We start from the raw sequence: 16,137 nt of genomic DNA, 5'->3' as shown, positions 1-16,137 counted from the left end.
TCACCTGTTTGTTTATCCAAGGGAAATGAAATGTATGTATGTCTATACAAACATGCACATAAATAATTTTAAGTTTTATTTGTAATAACCAAAAACTGGAAAATGATTACTTTGAGACCATTAGGCTTTGGGGTGGTTTTTTACATAGTGATAGTTAACTAGTACATTGAACTAACTTGCAACTTTTTTGCATATTTACATTGCCCATATTCAATGTGACTCTGGCCACAGCTCCTACCTCATCTCCTACCTTTCCTTCTTCATTCTGCTCCAAACATGCCAATTTCTGGCTGCTCTTCCAACACAAGCCTTTGCCTTTGCTGTTCCCTCTGCCTTAAATACTCTTTTAAAAAATATTAGTGTGGGGGCTCCTGGGTGGCTCAGTGGGCTAAAGCCTCTGCCTTCGGCTCAGGTCATGATCTCAGGGTCCTGGGATAGAGCCCTGCATCGGGCTCTCTGCTCCGCAGGGAGCCTGCTTCCCCCCTCTCTCTCTCTGCCTGCCTCTCTGCCTACTTGTGATCTCTGTCTGTCAAATAAATAAATAAAATCTTAAAAAAAATATATATATATATATGAGTGTGACTTAGTCTCTCATTTCAGTCACATATTGTTTCTTTGTCTATTTGGTTTTGTTGTTTTATTGCCTTTCCCACTTGAATGGAAGATCCACAAGGGCAGAAACTTTATTTTCCTCACTGCCTTGCAGGTAGTGCTGTGCTTGGCCCAGAGCAGATACTAGGTATGTATTTGCTGAATGAATGAGTGAATGAATGAATGACTGTTCTGGCCTTCTCAGAGTTCTCCTGATCCTACTAGCCTTGGTTAGGTTCTCATATTATAGTTTTATGCAATTTATCACTACATTAATTACCTGCCTAGCAACTATATCTTCTACACTGTAAACTGCAAAAAAGCTAGAACTCATCTATGTCTTGAGTACTGTTACCTAGCCAGAGCCTACTACAGTGACAGGCATATGGAGCTTAGTAAGCATGGAATGAAGTATGAGTAACCCTGTTCATTGGTTCTCTCTTTTTTAAAGATTTTATTTTTTTTTATTATTTTTTTAAGGTTTTATTTATTTATTTGACAGAGAGAGAGAGATCATAAGTAGGCAGAGAGGCAGGCAGAGAGAGACAGGGAAGCAGGCTCCCCACCAAGCAGAGAGTCCGATGCAGGCCTCGATCCCAGGACCCTGAGATCATGACCTGAGCCAAAGGCAGAGGCCTAACCCACTGAGCCACCCAGGCGCCACAAGATTTTATTTTAGAGTGAGAGAAAGAGAAAGTGTGTGCACACGTGGGGAGAGGCGCAGAGGGAAAGGGAGAAAGAATCTCAAGCAGACTCCCCACTGGGCACAGAGCCAGATACAGGATCTCACAACCCTGAGATCATGACCTGAGCCAAAATCACAAGTCAGATGCTCAAAGGACTGAGCCACCTAGGTGCCCCACTGGTTCTTTCTCCTAAGCTATTATCATATTATGGTTCAGGCTGAGGTTTTTTACTTATTTATTTTTAAAAATTTTTATTTATTTATTTGAGAGAGAGAACAAGAATGAGTTGGGGGGAGAGGCAGAGGGAGAGGGAAAAGCAGAATCCCTGCTGAGCAGGGAGTCGGATTTGGGACTCAATCCCATAATCCTGAGATTATGGCCTGAGCCAAAGGCAGCCACTTAACCCACTGAGCCACCCAGGCACCTGAGGTTTGTTGTTTAAACGTTATATTAAATATAATTTAAAATTCAGTTTGTCAGTCGTATTAGTCACATTTAAAGTGCTCAACAGCCACGTGTCTACTGGCAATGGTTTTGGACAGCACATAAATAGAACATTTCCACCATCCCAGAAATTTCTATGGAGCAGTGCTGGACTGGACATTCTGTTTAAAGAGAGGGCAATCCTGATGTCAGTCTATCTTTTGGAAAAATCCCAGGAAGGGGATAAAGGAGGGATGTTTGGCACTGTGTATTGGTAAACTGACATTTATTTAAAAAAAAAATGTTTTCTGAGTACATACTCATTTATAGGCGTGCGTGTGTGGGCAGTGGGGCCTGAACATGAGGTCAAACGAAGAGTGTGCTTTAGAAGAAGTACAGGAAAAGTACCAGGGGATTTCAGAGGGTAGCGGACTGACTTTGCAATAGGGACCTGTGATGGCTTCCTGAACTTTGTACTAACTTTTTATCTTTACTACCTCAGGGCTCCTACTGCCATTTGTACAGATTTCTAGTAGGACAAAGTAGCAAATAAAACATGGATTCTGTGGAGGCCAGCCCCTCTTGGGTTAAAAACTTTTCTCTCACTGGCTGTGTTTGAGTCTCAGCTTCCTCACCTGTAAAATGAGGATAGTAACTTCTACTTCATAGCGTTGTTTGAGGATTAAGAGACATTATAGGATTGTGTCTGGCACATATATTCTCTGCAAATGTGGTTCACCCCTGTAAGGGGAATGGATCCGTTATCCCTATTTTAGCATACGGGGTGCCACACGTGGGTGGCCCTGAAAGGCGTTGCTTAGGTGTTAATTTCATGGATGGCATACCTTTGGGAAAAGCAGGACAATTAAAAACAGTGAAGTTTTCTCATGGAACTTACCCCATGGGTAAACAGGGTGTAATATGCTTTTCTCAACACTCATTCATGGTGGTGGCAACTGAAGGTTTACGGACCGACATAGCTGGAACTGAAGCTTTGAGTGGAGAGAGAGCCCGGACTCCCACGCCCAAACAGAGGGTTTAAATCAGAGGTTGTCCGGTTTGGTGGTGCAGGCTGTGGACTGAGACTGACCTGTATCTGAATCTCCAAATCTCTATTTTTAGCTATGTGATCTTCACCTCTCTGGCCTTATAAAAGGAGAGTAATAATAGTACTTACCTTGTAGGGTTATTAGGAGTATTAAATGAATTAGTTCTAGTAAAGCACTAAGCATCAAATAATACATAAAATTGGGGATAACGTTACAGGCTTCCTAAGAGGATTAAACGAGAATACAGGTAAGTAAGCACAGGGCAAGCGCTTAATCACGATTAGCTATCTTTATGCCGGCCAGCCGACTCAAAGGTGAGAAGCCCTTAAGAAAAGCGGGTGAGCAATATACAGCCTGATGCTCTGAGACATCCGAGGGCGGCTCGGCCTCCTTCTGGAACAAGAATCCAACCGGCAAGGAGGGGTAGGAACCCACGAATACCTCCAGGAGTCCCCGGGGCAACACTTCCCAGAAATCGCGGAGAACCTGGCCGCTTCCCAAGAAGCCTCAGTATCTCGGTCGGAGGAACAAGGGCCGGGCCGCAGCGGAGACGGGTTCCCAGCCTGAGACCCGCCGGGAAAACCGCACTGAACCAAAACCGCGCGGCCAACGGACGGGAGCCCGACGGAGGGCGTCCTGCCTTCTGGGGCCGCGCCCCGCGCGCCACGTGACGCAGGCTCCGCACCACGTGGTCCTGGTCCTCGCAGCCCCGCCCTGCTCGCTCGCTGCGCGCCGCTTCCGGTGGGGGCGGAAAGCGGAAGTGTGGGAGGGTCTGCGGGGCGGGCTCGGGGAGGTCCCGGGGGAGGATGGAGCAGTGAGCGGGTCTGGGCGGCTGCCGGCAGCGCCATGGAGACGGTGCAGCTGAGGAACCCGCCGCGCCGGTGAGGGGCCGCTGGCTGAGAGGCAGGGGGTGGGAAGAGGGAAAGGCGGGAACTGGCGGAGGAGAGGCACCGGGTGAGCCCCCGGAGGGATGGACCTGCGGGGCCAAGCGATCCTGGCACCTGCTGAGTGGGGGAATCTCCGCCAGGAGGGGGTCCGGCAGAGGGGAGCAAGCACCCAGGGGGATAAACGTGGGACTGGTTGGGGAGAGCACTTGCTGTGGGGGGGATATCCTGGCGGAAGGGGGCATTGCTGAAGGGAGCAGCTGCTGAGGGACGTGGGGACAAGTTAGGGAGAGCACCTGCTGATGGCGGGGGCGCCTGGGGGGAGGCCATGCTAGGATCGATTCATTGAGGTAGGGGGGATGCTGGAGCAGGATGAGAACCCGGGGGGGTCTAAGATATGGGTCTGGAACAAGCAGAGGAAGACTGGGTGGACTTTCTAAGGGAGGGGGTCCCACTTGAGGGGTGCAGTGGGGAAGATCTGTTGAGGGGAAAAGCTCTGCGCCCAAGGGTGAAAGTGTGCCGAGAAAGGTTGAAGGTCCGACAAGGGACGGCTTCGTGCAGGATAGCATTTAGGAAAAATTTCCGGGTAGTGTCCCACTCTTGGACGAGGATGACATCTTTCATTCCTGATGCCCCCTGCTTTCCTAGTTTTCCTTACATCCTCCTCAGTTTTTCAAACCTGACATTGGGAGGTGGATAAGGAGATAAGAGGATATTTTCAAGAAGGGCACATTGAGGCCCAGAAGAGTTGAGACACAGTCCTGTGTATTTCCTTCTTTGCTGTAGGTCTGGGTCACGACCTGACCAGACTGGGCCCTTTTCGGGCCTCTATTGTTTTGCATCAGCTCCAGATCCTGCTGCTACCTGGAATCGTTTTAAGGCAAGATCAGGGAGGTGGCTGATCCTAGAAAGTCTGAACTCTGGTGTTGGTTTGAGTTAGATCATTGATTTGCGCTGTGGACACCAAGGTCTTGTGTCGCTCTGCCACATCTGGAGGAAAAATAGCAGAGATCAAGGGAGTCCTGCTTCTCCGGGGTGCAGTGTAATTAGCTTCTATTTCACAGAGACCTCTGACTTCCTGCAACAGAATAAGCACTAAAGTAGGAAGTGTTCAGTGTGTGGGAGTGTGGGGCAAAGGAGAGGTGAAGGGAAGGGATCGGCAGCCTGGGCTGCACACTCGGGGTTTGTTTGAAGTACACAAACACTGCAGAAGGCAAATAGCTGGTTGGGATGGACTCATAATTCACCCTAGTGTAGTGTGCTGAGAGGAAATGATAATGATTCTTACACATATGGCACTTTCTGGGTGCCTGGAACCGTTCTCAGTGCTTTCCCTGTCTCCTGGTGAACCACATGTAAATGACCTATAAAAATGGTAATATCGTGTGGTTCGGCTTATTATGACTCTTTCGATCCTCACAACAATCTTATGATATGAGGTGGTTATCTCTATAGCTCTATTTTACGGGTGATAAAACTGAGGCACAAAGAGTTTCAAGTGATTTGCGGGAGGTTCACAGTTAAGTGGCAGAGCTGGGAGTTTAAACCAGGCGGTCTGGTCCAAAGTCCATGCTTTTAACTGTGTTCTCTGATGCCCTCTCGGAGCACCCCTGTTTCACAGGGCCTGTGAAAGTTAGCAGGTATTTGCTACAGCACCGTAATGATCCAGTTATAAATGTACACTGGTTATATTTCTTTCTGAAATGTATTTGTTGTTTCTCTGAGGCCTTGGTTTAATTGAAAAGAGGATTAGGAATCTGAATTTTGTTTCTACCTTTGCCATGTGTTCTATAATCTTGGCCAAAAGCGTAAACCTTTTTGTTTTTTTGACACACTCATTCCTGCACCTTTTGGATTTTAAGAACTTTATTGAAGGTGCAAGAGAAGAGCATTGCAGAGCTGAATTCTTGAATGACTGGTGCTTTCCTGCTCATCATAACTAGTGAAGTACCTAATCTGCATCAGATTAACTTTGTTACTTGCATTCATTAGGACTTTCATGTCAGTTTCACAAACGGTGACTTTAACAACAGAGATGTATTTTCTTCTAGTTTTCTGGAGGCTAGAAGTCTAAGATCAGGGTGTCAGCAGGGTTGTTTCTTTGAGGCCTCTCTCCTTGACTTGTATATGGCTCTCTCCTTCCTGTGTCTTCACATGGTCTTCTCTCTGTACCTGTCTGTCCTTATCTTCTATAAGGACACCAGTCATATTGATTTAGGGCCCACCTCTATGACCTTATTTTACCTTAATTACCTCTTTAAAGGCACTATCTCCAAATAAAGTCACATTCTGAGGTCCTGGGGCTTAGGACTTCAACATGGGAATTTGGGGAGAGGCAAGATATTCATTTTGTTATCATTAAAAAAGTCATCAATTTATCTTACATGTTTGTTGTAACCATATCAAATTCTGAATGGAAAGAGGGCTAGGTATACATAAATAAAATGAACCTTTCAAGAGTTCTGAGATGGGAGAAAGAGGCTTGAGAATTAGCCAAATCTGTGAGTAACTGCTTCATAAATACCCTCGTTTGTATTTGGAGAGATAAACTTGTCTTTTGAGAGATTCAATTGGCATGTGTTTCCAGCCAGGGATGACAATCTCAACACAGGAAATGCTCTTTGCGTTCATGAGCTTGACATTTGTGTGTTGATGGCTTATGTAGGTGATTATGATTTTTAAAAGTGAGCTGGCGTTAGATGATAGTAGTGTGCTGGAGGATGTAGAGGGCATTTCTGGAATGCTTGGCTGTCCATGTGGCCGTCTGACTTAGGAGAGGAGCATCTGCTGGTGTTTGGTCCAAGGAGTGTGTGTTGGCCAGGCCTCTTCTTTTATGAGCAAGCAATGAAACTACCTAAGGCCTGGGGGAAGTCCCAGCTTGAGCTGAATCATCAGTCGAGCTGTTCCGTGCTTCTTCCATGAAGACTTATGGTATTAAGTATCACTGAGAGTCCCTTAGTAGAGGATTTTCCATAGGAATCTTATTTGTTGAGAATCTGGTAATCCTTTTTAGGGTGGAATTCTATTCTTTTGGAAACTCACAAGGATTGCTGATAAAAGTTTAGGATTCCCATCATTACATTCGTTAATCCATATAGGAAGTATTTATTGACCCCCTCTGGGTTATCAGGCAGCAGAGAGAAAAAGATCTGTTAAGCCTGGATCAAAAGCAAACAAAAAACTGGGGCACCTGAGTGGCTAAGTCAGTTGAACGTCTGCCTTCTGCTCAGGTCATGATCCCAGGATCCTGGAATCAACTAGCGGGTAGTCTGCCCCCCCCCCCCCGTCCCCGCTCTCATGCTCTCTCTCTCTCTCTCTCTCTCTCTCTCAAATAAATAAATAAATAATCTCAAAACACACACAAACACACACACACACATACGCAAGCCAAGTAGATTGTTGGAGAGAAGTCTCTGAGCAGGTACACAATTTGTCAGAGGATTATCAGGGGCTCGCAGCTGTTTCTCTCATGCCAGGCGCAGTTTCCTTTGTTATGTTGTGGTCTCAGGGTAGTTGAAATAGTGAGTTTTGCTTTTTGTAAACCACAAAGTCAACACTTCAAAGGAACACATTTGATCTTCCTTTATATAAGCTGTTTGATTATACTTGAGAAATGAGGTATTGTCCATTGTTTATACAGTTATGAATTCAGCGCTTCACAAAAACCCACCCCCCCACCCCAGTTCATACGATTTTCTTTCTAACGTCTGAGTTCATAGACATTTCACTTTTGAAGTTTAAGAGGAGTTTCACTTCACCCCTTTTTGTTTTGAAGCTAGGTTTTATGATGTCACTGGAATTTAATTTTTAGGACCTTTTGAGTTTCAAAGGTCACTGCGGTCATTTTGTTAATTTTCAGTTTGTCGCAGTTATTGACTTGGAGCATTTCTCCATTTCTTTAGTGTGTAGTCTTCGACATTTACAGAATTATGTGAGATTGTCCTTTAGAGATCTGTGTTCATGGGTGGATATACTCGATGTGTTCTCAAGTTTCTTTCTGTCTTTTCTTCTGATTTGACTATTTGCTCCAGGAAGGGGCGTGTGTGTATGCAATTCAAGTCTTCTCCATGTAATTCCGGTCTTCTCTTGTAAAAATTGGTATTGTCCAGCTAGTTTAAACCTTTTCTCCACAAATAAGTCTTCAGTGTTACTACTTCCATAATTTCACCATTTCCTGAGCTCTCTTTTATTGTTGTTCTTTGTAGTTTCAGGAAACTATTGTGTAGAAGATACACACACACACACACACAAATATTCTTTGGCAAGCTTCTTCCTTAAGCCCATTAATAATTTTTAGACTTTTCAGTTTAAAAAAAATATTGTTAATTTATAACCTCCATGTTTGTTATTTACTACATCTAACATAGTCAGAAAAATCTGAATTATCAGGAAATCATAAGCGTCCATGTATCTTTGATTTTGGGGACTTTTTGGAGGTACACAGCTGCTCATGGAAGGGTCTCTCTGAGCCTGTTTGAAATTCCTAGCTGCATAGTTATTTTTCACTTTTGATCATGTGTAAGTGTATACCTTCCACTTTCTGTTTCTGTGATACCTATAGAATCCCTGTGTTTTGGCCGAATTACCAAAATCTTGCTAAGGGAGAACGAGAGTCTCTATGTCTTCCTTGGTCTCCAGTCCGAGACCATGTTTCAATTGATAGTTAACCTTACATTAAACCTCTCTTCTGAAGAGATAGTTATGCCATTTTAATTTGTGGCATCTCAAGCTTTACATGGTTTTTTAAAGGTTCTATCAAAGCTTAAATCCACTCTGTAACATTTCAGCCAAATGATGATTCAAATTCTGTTTAAGTTCTCCACTGATGGGGAACTAGGGACTTTTAAGGCAGTCTAAACCATTTCAGAGCAACTTTTGTTGTTAGAAAATTTCTTTTTCTTTTTTAAATTTTATTTGAGAGAGAGAGAGAAAGAGAGTGCGTGTGAGAGCATAAGCAGGGGGAGGGACAGAGGGAGAGGTAGAAGCAGGCTCCCTGCTGAGCAGGGAGCCCAGTGCTGGGGAGGGAGGGGCTCAATCCCAGAACTCTGAGATCATGACCTGAGCCAAAGGCAGACACTTAACTGACTGAGGCACCCAGGTGCCTTGGAAAATTTCTTAGACCTGTTGAACTGAAGTCCGACTCTTGGTAGTTCTCTATCCTCTGGTCCTGATTATGCTCACCAGAGGGACCCAGGACACATGTAATACTGCCACAGACAGCCCTTAAGTCTCTTAGGTTGGGGTGCCTGGGTGGTTCAGTCAGAAATATGTGCAACTCTTGATATCGGGGTCATGAGTTCAAGCTTCTACAATGGGTGTAGAGATTACTTAATAAAAAATAAATAGATAAATAAGTAAATAAGTAAAATACTTAAATAAATAAATAATAAATAATACATAAATAAAAATACTTAACTAAAAAAAACTTAATATAAATTAAAAACTTAAATAAATAAAAATGTCTTTTATGAATCATGAGAGACAATGGACTCCGGGAAACAACCTGAGGGTTTCAGAAGGGAGGGGGGTGGGGGTTGGGGTAAGCCGGTGATGGGTATGAAGGAGGGCATGTACTGCATGGAGCACTGGGTGTTATATGCAAACAACGAATCATGGAACACTACATTAAAAACTAATGTGAGTTTGGTGTATGTAAGTATAAGTATGGGACTAACATAACATAATTGTAAACATAATACTAAAAAAAAAGTCTCTTACCTTGCTTCTGTTGTTTATTAGTAAAGACTTTGTAGAGCAATTCCTACGATGCTTATTGTAATATAAATAATGTATTTTGTGGTCTAGTTGCTTGCAAGTAAAATGTATTTTATGTTTTTATTTCTTCATTCACAGGCAGCTGAAAAAGTTGGATGAAGATAGTTTGACTAAACAACCTGAAGAAGTGTTTGATGTCTTAGAGAAACTTGGAGAAGGGTGAGTGTACAGAAAATACAGTACCTGGACCAGTAGGTCCCAATCTTTTTCTTCCCCAACACCAGAAGGAGCTGAACCTTTCTCATGTCAATAATTCACAAACCTAAGGAGAAGGAAGAGGATGTTGCATATGGCACTGCTCTGAGTGGGCTGGGCAGGAGATTTACAGCTTGAGATACCCTTTCCCTCTTTCCCCCAGTCACCATTATAGACAGATTTAGTGATGCCTGGTCTCTTCAACACCAAGGGCATCTATTGTTTTCTGTCTCGTAGAATCCATAGTTTACATGATTTTATGTATGTAACAGCACTAACTAGCCTATATTTCATTTAACAATTTTTATTACTCATACATTTTTATTTGCTATTCATAGTTACTGATCAGTATGCAGTAACTATTGTTTCCATAAAATGGAATTCATCATTTTGTTAGTGCAGCTTTGTGAGATACAGTAAATACCTCAAGGTCTGTCACTACCTTTACAACTTCCAAGAGATTGAAAATCCCAGGTCGGGAACCAGGGTACTTCTTGAAACCCAGATTTGTGAATGAGTGTATAAAATACTGCTGAGATGGTATTTAGTAATTAGTGGTTTTTTTGTGTATCATTCAGTGATAGTTTCTGCATTAAATAAGCGTGTGTGTGTGTGTGTGTGTGTGTGTGTGTGTGTGTGTGTTTAGTCTCTCAAGAGTACTTCTCATTTAAAAGAAGACCTGAAATATTAACTTTTAAAAACTTCTATTGTTTAAGTGCTGTGTGCTCCTTGAAATTAAGTCTTTTTTTTTTTTTAAAGATTTTATTTATTTATTGGACACAGAGAGAGAGTTCACAGGTAGGCAGAGCAGCAGGCAGAGAGGGAGGGAGAAGCAGGCTCTCCACTGAGCAGGGCGTCCAATGTGGGGCTTGAGCTCATAACACTGGGATCATGACCTGAGCCAAAGGCAGATGCTTAACCAACTGAGCCACCCAGGTGCCCCTGAAATCAAGTCTTATGTGTCATTAGATTATTTTGGGGTTTAATGTTATTTATGTCTAATGTAGGTCAGGAATAATGTTAAACCCGATCCTGGATTACATGGCATAGGTTTTCATGGATTGCCTCCTTGTAAAAAACATTAGTCATCTTTTTGTAAGTTGGAAAAATACTCTCTGGAACCAAGCAAGACATCAAGCCGAGAAGGGAAATAAAAGAGGACACCAGCTGTGCTGTTAGAAGACAAGTACAAGATGATTCTGAAGACTGCAAGTTGACTTGGCATCCTTAAAGGTATGGGAAAACGACAGTGCCTCCACATCTCTTGCCTGTCCTTTTCAGCTTTAGCTTGGCCTCCTTGCTGTTTCCCTCAAGGCAGTGAGTCTAATGCCCTTAATCTAACAGTGCTCACAGGTCCTCATTTGAATAAGATAAAGTGTGGTGGATATAATTGAATATGTACAGTGCTCACAGGTCCTCATTTGAATAAGATAAAGTGTGGTGGGCATAACTGAATATGTAACTAACTTGCTTCTTTCATTTTTAAGAGAACTGTGTTATGGTAGTACGGGCATAGCCTCTGAAGTTAGGCCTGCCTTAAAGCCCTTGCTCTACTGTTGTATTAGTCACAATAAACAAGTGGGCTTGAGCAGATTACTTAATATTTTGAAGCTTCATAAACCTCCTCTATGAGGCATAGATATTCATATCTCCCTCATCTGGGTTATGCCAAGTATTACCTGAGATAATAGGGGTATTGTACTGAGTACAGTGCCTGTCACGTAGTGTGTGCTCAGTGAGTGGCAGCTATGATCCTTTTGTTTTTAAGCCTACCAACTGAAGCATTTTTCAGACCTTATCATGTCAAATCAAAGTTTAATCTTTAATCTTCAGTATGTTTAGGCATTCCTGAAGGGAGCGCTGTTTGGGCTCATTGGGTTTAGGGAACACTAAAAGAAAACTGCAGACAAAATATATTCCTGATATATTCTGATCATATGGGAAGGGGAAACTAAGCTAATTATGATTGTTTTTTATTGTCTTTTAGATCTATGCATGTCTTCATCGAGGAAGTTGGAAATTTCCTTACAAAGATAAAACCAGCAAAAAATCGAAGTAAAGCTTCCGCTCTCTCTTCTTGTGTTATCACCATAGTGCTCTTTTAAGTGATACCACAGATGTTTGGATTTCTGTCATCATGGCTGAATGATCCTGAATGAGTTTCATTTAACTAACAGAATCCTGAAGGAAGACCTTAACTCCACCTCGCTATCTAAACACAAACTGCCATGCCATCCTTAAATTGTTCTGGAAAATGAGTGGCTTGTGACCACTCACTAACTTGTGTCTTATGAAATGAGCTCTGGCCGATGGACCACGCTGGATTCTCTGGAGGCCAAGTTCTGTGTCTGGAGGAAATCCTGTGGATCTGTGACAGAATAGAGCCAGTACACCAGACCTTGACGAGTGGCTCATGCTTGGAAAGTGTTTTGCATGAGAGCCTAGCACTTTTTTCTTTCCATTATACTTAGAAGTTTCACACCTTGACTCACTAAAGTTCGTATCATAGGATAATAAAAAACATCTTGCCCCTGGTTTTATAGATAGTAAGTGGTATTGTTAAGACTTATATCTAGTTGATTTGACCCCAGATACTGTATTATTTCTGTTTTCCCAAATTGATCCTTACCTTGTTGGCTTGTGTGAAACCCCTACCTCCCCACCATTTTTATTCTCTGCCAATCAGAATTCATCGAGTCACTGTAGTTTTTGTAATAGGGAATCAGGTCTTAATGGGATTTGCCTAAAAGTGAGCACAGTTGCTGAAGCCTTCTAAATTCTCTTCAGATTACTGTAAGTGCAGTATGTGGAATCATGAATTTTAGTTGTTCATACAAGCTGTTGGAGCATTCCTTGCTCTCAAGATGGCATAGAGAAGCATGGAGAGTGTTCTGGTTAAGATTGCTGAGGGAGTATGTGCAGAGACCTCTCTTTACATTTTAATAGATAAAACTGATGAATGAAAATTGAATTTTTATTTATTTTGTTTAAGATTTTATTTACTTGACAGAGAGTATGCACAAGCAGGGAGAGTGACAGGCAGAGAGGGGGGAGAGTCAGAAGCAGGCTCCCTGCTGAGCAGAGAGCCCAACATGGGGCCTGATCCCAGATTCCAGGACTCTGGGATCATGATCTGAGCCGAAGGCAGACACTTAACTGACTGAGCCACCCAGACACTGCGGGAATTTAATTTTTAAATAAAAGGACACATGGCCAGCTATGGAGCAGGGATGGAAAAGATATGTAATAGTAAGAGGAGAGTAGGGCTTGCCCTGTCCTTGTCAGGAGATGGCAGGTGAGCTTCTACATGAAGTTGTGGGAAAGATGAGTCCTCCCATCTATGAACTAAAGCTGAAATAAATTTGCCTGATCACTGCTAGAAAGTATCATTTGCCTGTGGCCTGGGGAAAAAATGGAGATACTGGTTTGATAATAAGAGGTGAGCCTGGACTACATTCAGGTATGGGATCTAGAGAGGCAGAAACCCCCAACTCCTAACAAAAGACCAAGTTTAAGTTGTACAGTCTAGATGACAGGCTGAGAGAACCATGGAACCATCATGACATGAAATGCTTGTGGCAGCATTGTGTAGGGGGAAATCATTCAAGATAAAAGGAAACCCATACAAGGAATCTACTGCCGTGGGATAATGAGCAGAACAAATGGGAGAAATCACATCCAAGGACCTAGAAACAATGGAGGAATCTTAAAAGGGATTTAACATGTTTATGATTTTCAAAAAGATGAAAGGAGGGAATAACCAGGTTATGAACACCAGGTTATGAACATGAACAGATGGGCTCCAGGAAAAATTAAAATTGGGAATCTTGACAACGGTTGAACTTCTAGAAGCCCAATAAGTTGTAAAAACAGTGAACTAGACAAGCTGACAGAATTTGTGAATTAAAAGAAATGAGACTGATCACAAAGTGCAGGACAGAGAAGTACAGTGTTAGAAATCAGGAGGATGGCATGGATTGAGGAGGTATGCAATATGGGTCCAGTAGGAATTCTACAAGGAGATAGTAGAAGAGATAGAGAAGAAAAAGATAATGCTGAGAATTTCCGGACTTGAAGAAAAACATGCCTTCAGATGGAAGAAGCTTATGAAATGCCAAATGAATCAACTCCTAGTTACATTACAGTAAAATTGTGGAATGTTAAGGATAAAGAAGAACCTGTGAAAGATGGTAATCTGATGATAGCTGATTTCTCAGCAGCAATAGAAGCTGGAAAACTGCAGAAAAGGTGCTGAGGGAAAGCTTTTGTCCAAGAACTCTATATCCAGCACAACCGATTCCAAAGAGAACGTGAAATACAGACATCTTCACACATATGGGACCTCGTGTATCAAGAATAACTTTGGAAAGTAACAGAATACCCAACTAGCAATGGCTAACCAATAAGGGCATTTAATAACTAAGTAATAATAGAATTGGGGTGGAAGATTCCAGAATGGTTAATTGGCTTGATAATGGTTTAGTATTTGTGTATTTCTCTTTCTGAAGATGGCTGCCTTAGTTTCACGCATCATGCCTTACATAACAGTAACAAGAGTAGGAAAGGAAGTGGCAGATAAAAGTGGGCCTTCTTGTGTGTTTCTCTCTCATCAGGAAAGAAAGCCTCTCTCAGAATCCCTTCAGCAGTATTCCCTGCAAATTTCATTGGCCAGATCTAGGTCCTATGCTTACTACTAGTTCAGTCACTGGCAGGAGGAATAGGAAGGCTGACTTCCTGGACCACCGTGTTTTATCCCCTAGAACCAAGCCTTTGCTACCCTAATGAATCAGAGGCTTATCTTCATAAGGTGGAAGGGGCAGCAGGCAGGCCTTCCACACATGGCCAGCAATTGCCTTTCTCTGGGTAAAAAAAAGAAATTACATAACTTTTAAGGATTGTTATACTAGTTTTGCCAACATAAGAGATTCTGATGGGATGAAAATTTTTTTTATGTGTTTTGCATAATTTTTTTAGTTTTATGTTACTTTCACACTGAAATGGTCTGGAGCATCATTTTGGCAGCTAGAGCACTCATCTACTTTGACATATCAGGGGGCACTGTTCTGTTAATGTTTTTTTGCCAGGGCAGTATGAAGAAATTCGTGGGTTTGGGAAATAAGAAAGATGGCTTACTCTCTGTGTTTTCACCGACAGCTCTCATGGTTTCCACTGAAAATGTATTCAGTGTGGGGTGATGATGGTATCTTATTTGACCATCACAACTGTCTTGTAGTCTGTATTGTCATTTTACAGGTGACAAAATTGAGGCACAAGAAGGTTAATATGTATGTAAATGATGACTGTTAGGTCATGAGGGTAGGACTCAAATCATCAGTCTCTTGATTCTAAGTCTCATGCTCTTTTAGGCCCAAATTGAATGGACACATAAAATTTTTAATTTATTTTTGATAATAAGCTTAGATGGGAAGATGGGGTAAAAGGCTTTCTATGTGCTATGTTCACCTGATATGTGCTATGTTCACCATTTAAAGGGGCTTAGATTTTTGATTAGTTGCCATAATGTTTTAAGTATTATTGCAAGTAAGAGGAGCAGGGATGGACGGACCTTGTACTGGAGTGACCACAAGAACACACAGACCTCCATTGTTTGTGTTCCAGCTCAGGTAGATGTGGGGAGCACATAAGCCTTGTGTTCAGACACACCTGGATTCACGTCCCAGCCTGACCACTTACTTTTCATCTCTGACATTGGGCAAGTCCTGTACCCTCTGAGCCTTCACACATTTTCCTATAAAATGGGGATCATGACCTCTTTTTTGGGGGGGGTGGGTTGTTGTTTTTTTTTTTTTGTAAAGATGAATTGGGAGGATGCAGTTTCTAGCAGACATCAGGCACGCAATGCACGGATGCTACTATAATAGTGATTATTTTGTATGAATACATCTGTAAAGGTTAAATGTGAAGTTAACAGGTTTTTTCCAAAGTACTTCATTTAGCTCTTTCAGTTTTGCAGCTGTAGATAAGTATAAGTGTATTAGGCCTTTAAGGATATCAATTAGAACTGTGAGTTGCTTTTTTTTTTTTTTTTTTTTAAACCATTTTTATCTCTGGACTTGCTCTGCCTTTGTAAATGTTCTCTTTCCCCCACTTACAGGTCCTATGGCAGCGTGTACAAAGCTATTCACAAAGAGACCGGTCAGATTGTTGCGATTAAGCAAGTTCCTGTGGAATCAGACCTGCAGGAGATAATCAAAGAAATCTCTATCATGCAACAATGTGACAGGTAAAGGCACGTGTGGAGAACATAGTTCTGGATTAGCTGTGACTCTAGAGTTTAACATGTACGGATGCATTTACTTAGAGGTTTTGCGGAAGAGAGCGTTCAGGTGGAAAAAATCTGATGCAAAAAATGTGTGTTTTAATAGCTAGACTTATAGTTTCTATTCTGCATAGATTTTTTTTCTTTTTTTTCAGTAAGCCCCTTTCAAAACCAGGAAGAGGTGGAGGCAGAGAGGCAGAAGGTGGTGGTGCTGACTTTTTTTTTTCCCCCTCCTGATAATGATCTCTTTTACT

General features: G+C 42.3%; 1 protein-coding gene across 1 annotated transcript in view; it reads left to right on the top strand.

Annotated features, from left to right (window-relative positions):
* The first annotated feature begins 3,531 nt into the window (after positions 1–3,531).
* Positions 3,532–16,137, top strand: part of STK4 (serine/threonine kinase 4) — a 92,476-nt gene continuing 79,870 nt past the window's right edge. Inside the window, exons 1-3 of the mRNA XM_080814041.1 lie at positions 3,532–3,630; positions 9,487–9,567; positions 15,719–15,847. Coding sequence (XP_080670167.1) covers positions 3,596–3,630; positions 9,487–9,567; positions 15,719–15,847 — 245 coding nt within the window. The 5' untranslated portion in view covers positions 3,532–3,595. The remainder of the gene's footprint in view (positions 3,631–9,486; positions 9,568–15,718; positions 15,848–16,137) is intronic.

This window comes from Martes martes (genome assembly GCF_963455335.1).
Source record: "Martes martes genome assembly, chromosome: 9".
NCBI lineage: Eukaryota > Metazoa > Chordata > Mammalia > Carnivora > Mustelidae > Martes > Martes martes.
The sequence above is the reverse complement of the archived record's forward strand: the minus strand, read 5'-3'. Positions and strand labels throughout refer to the sequence as shown.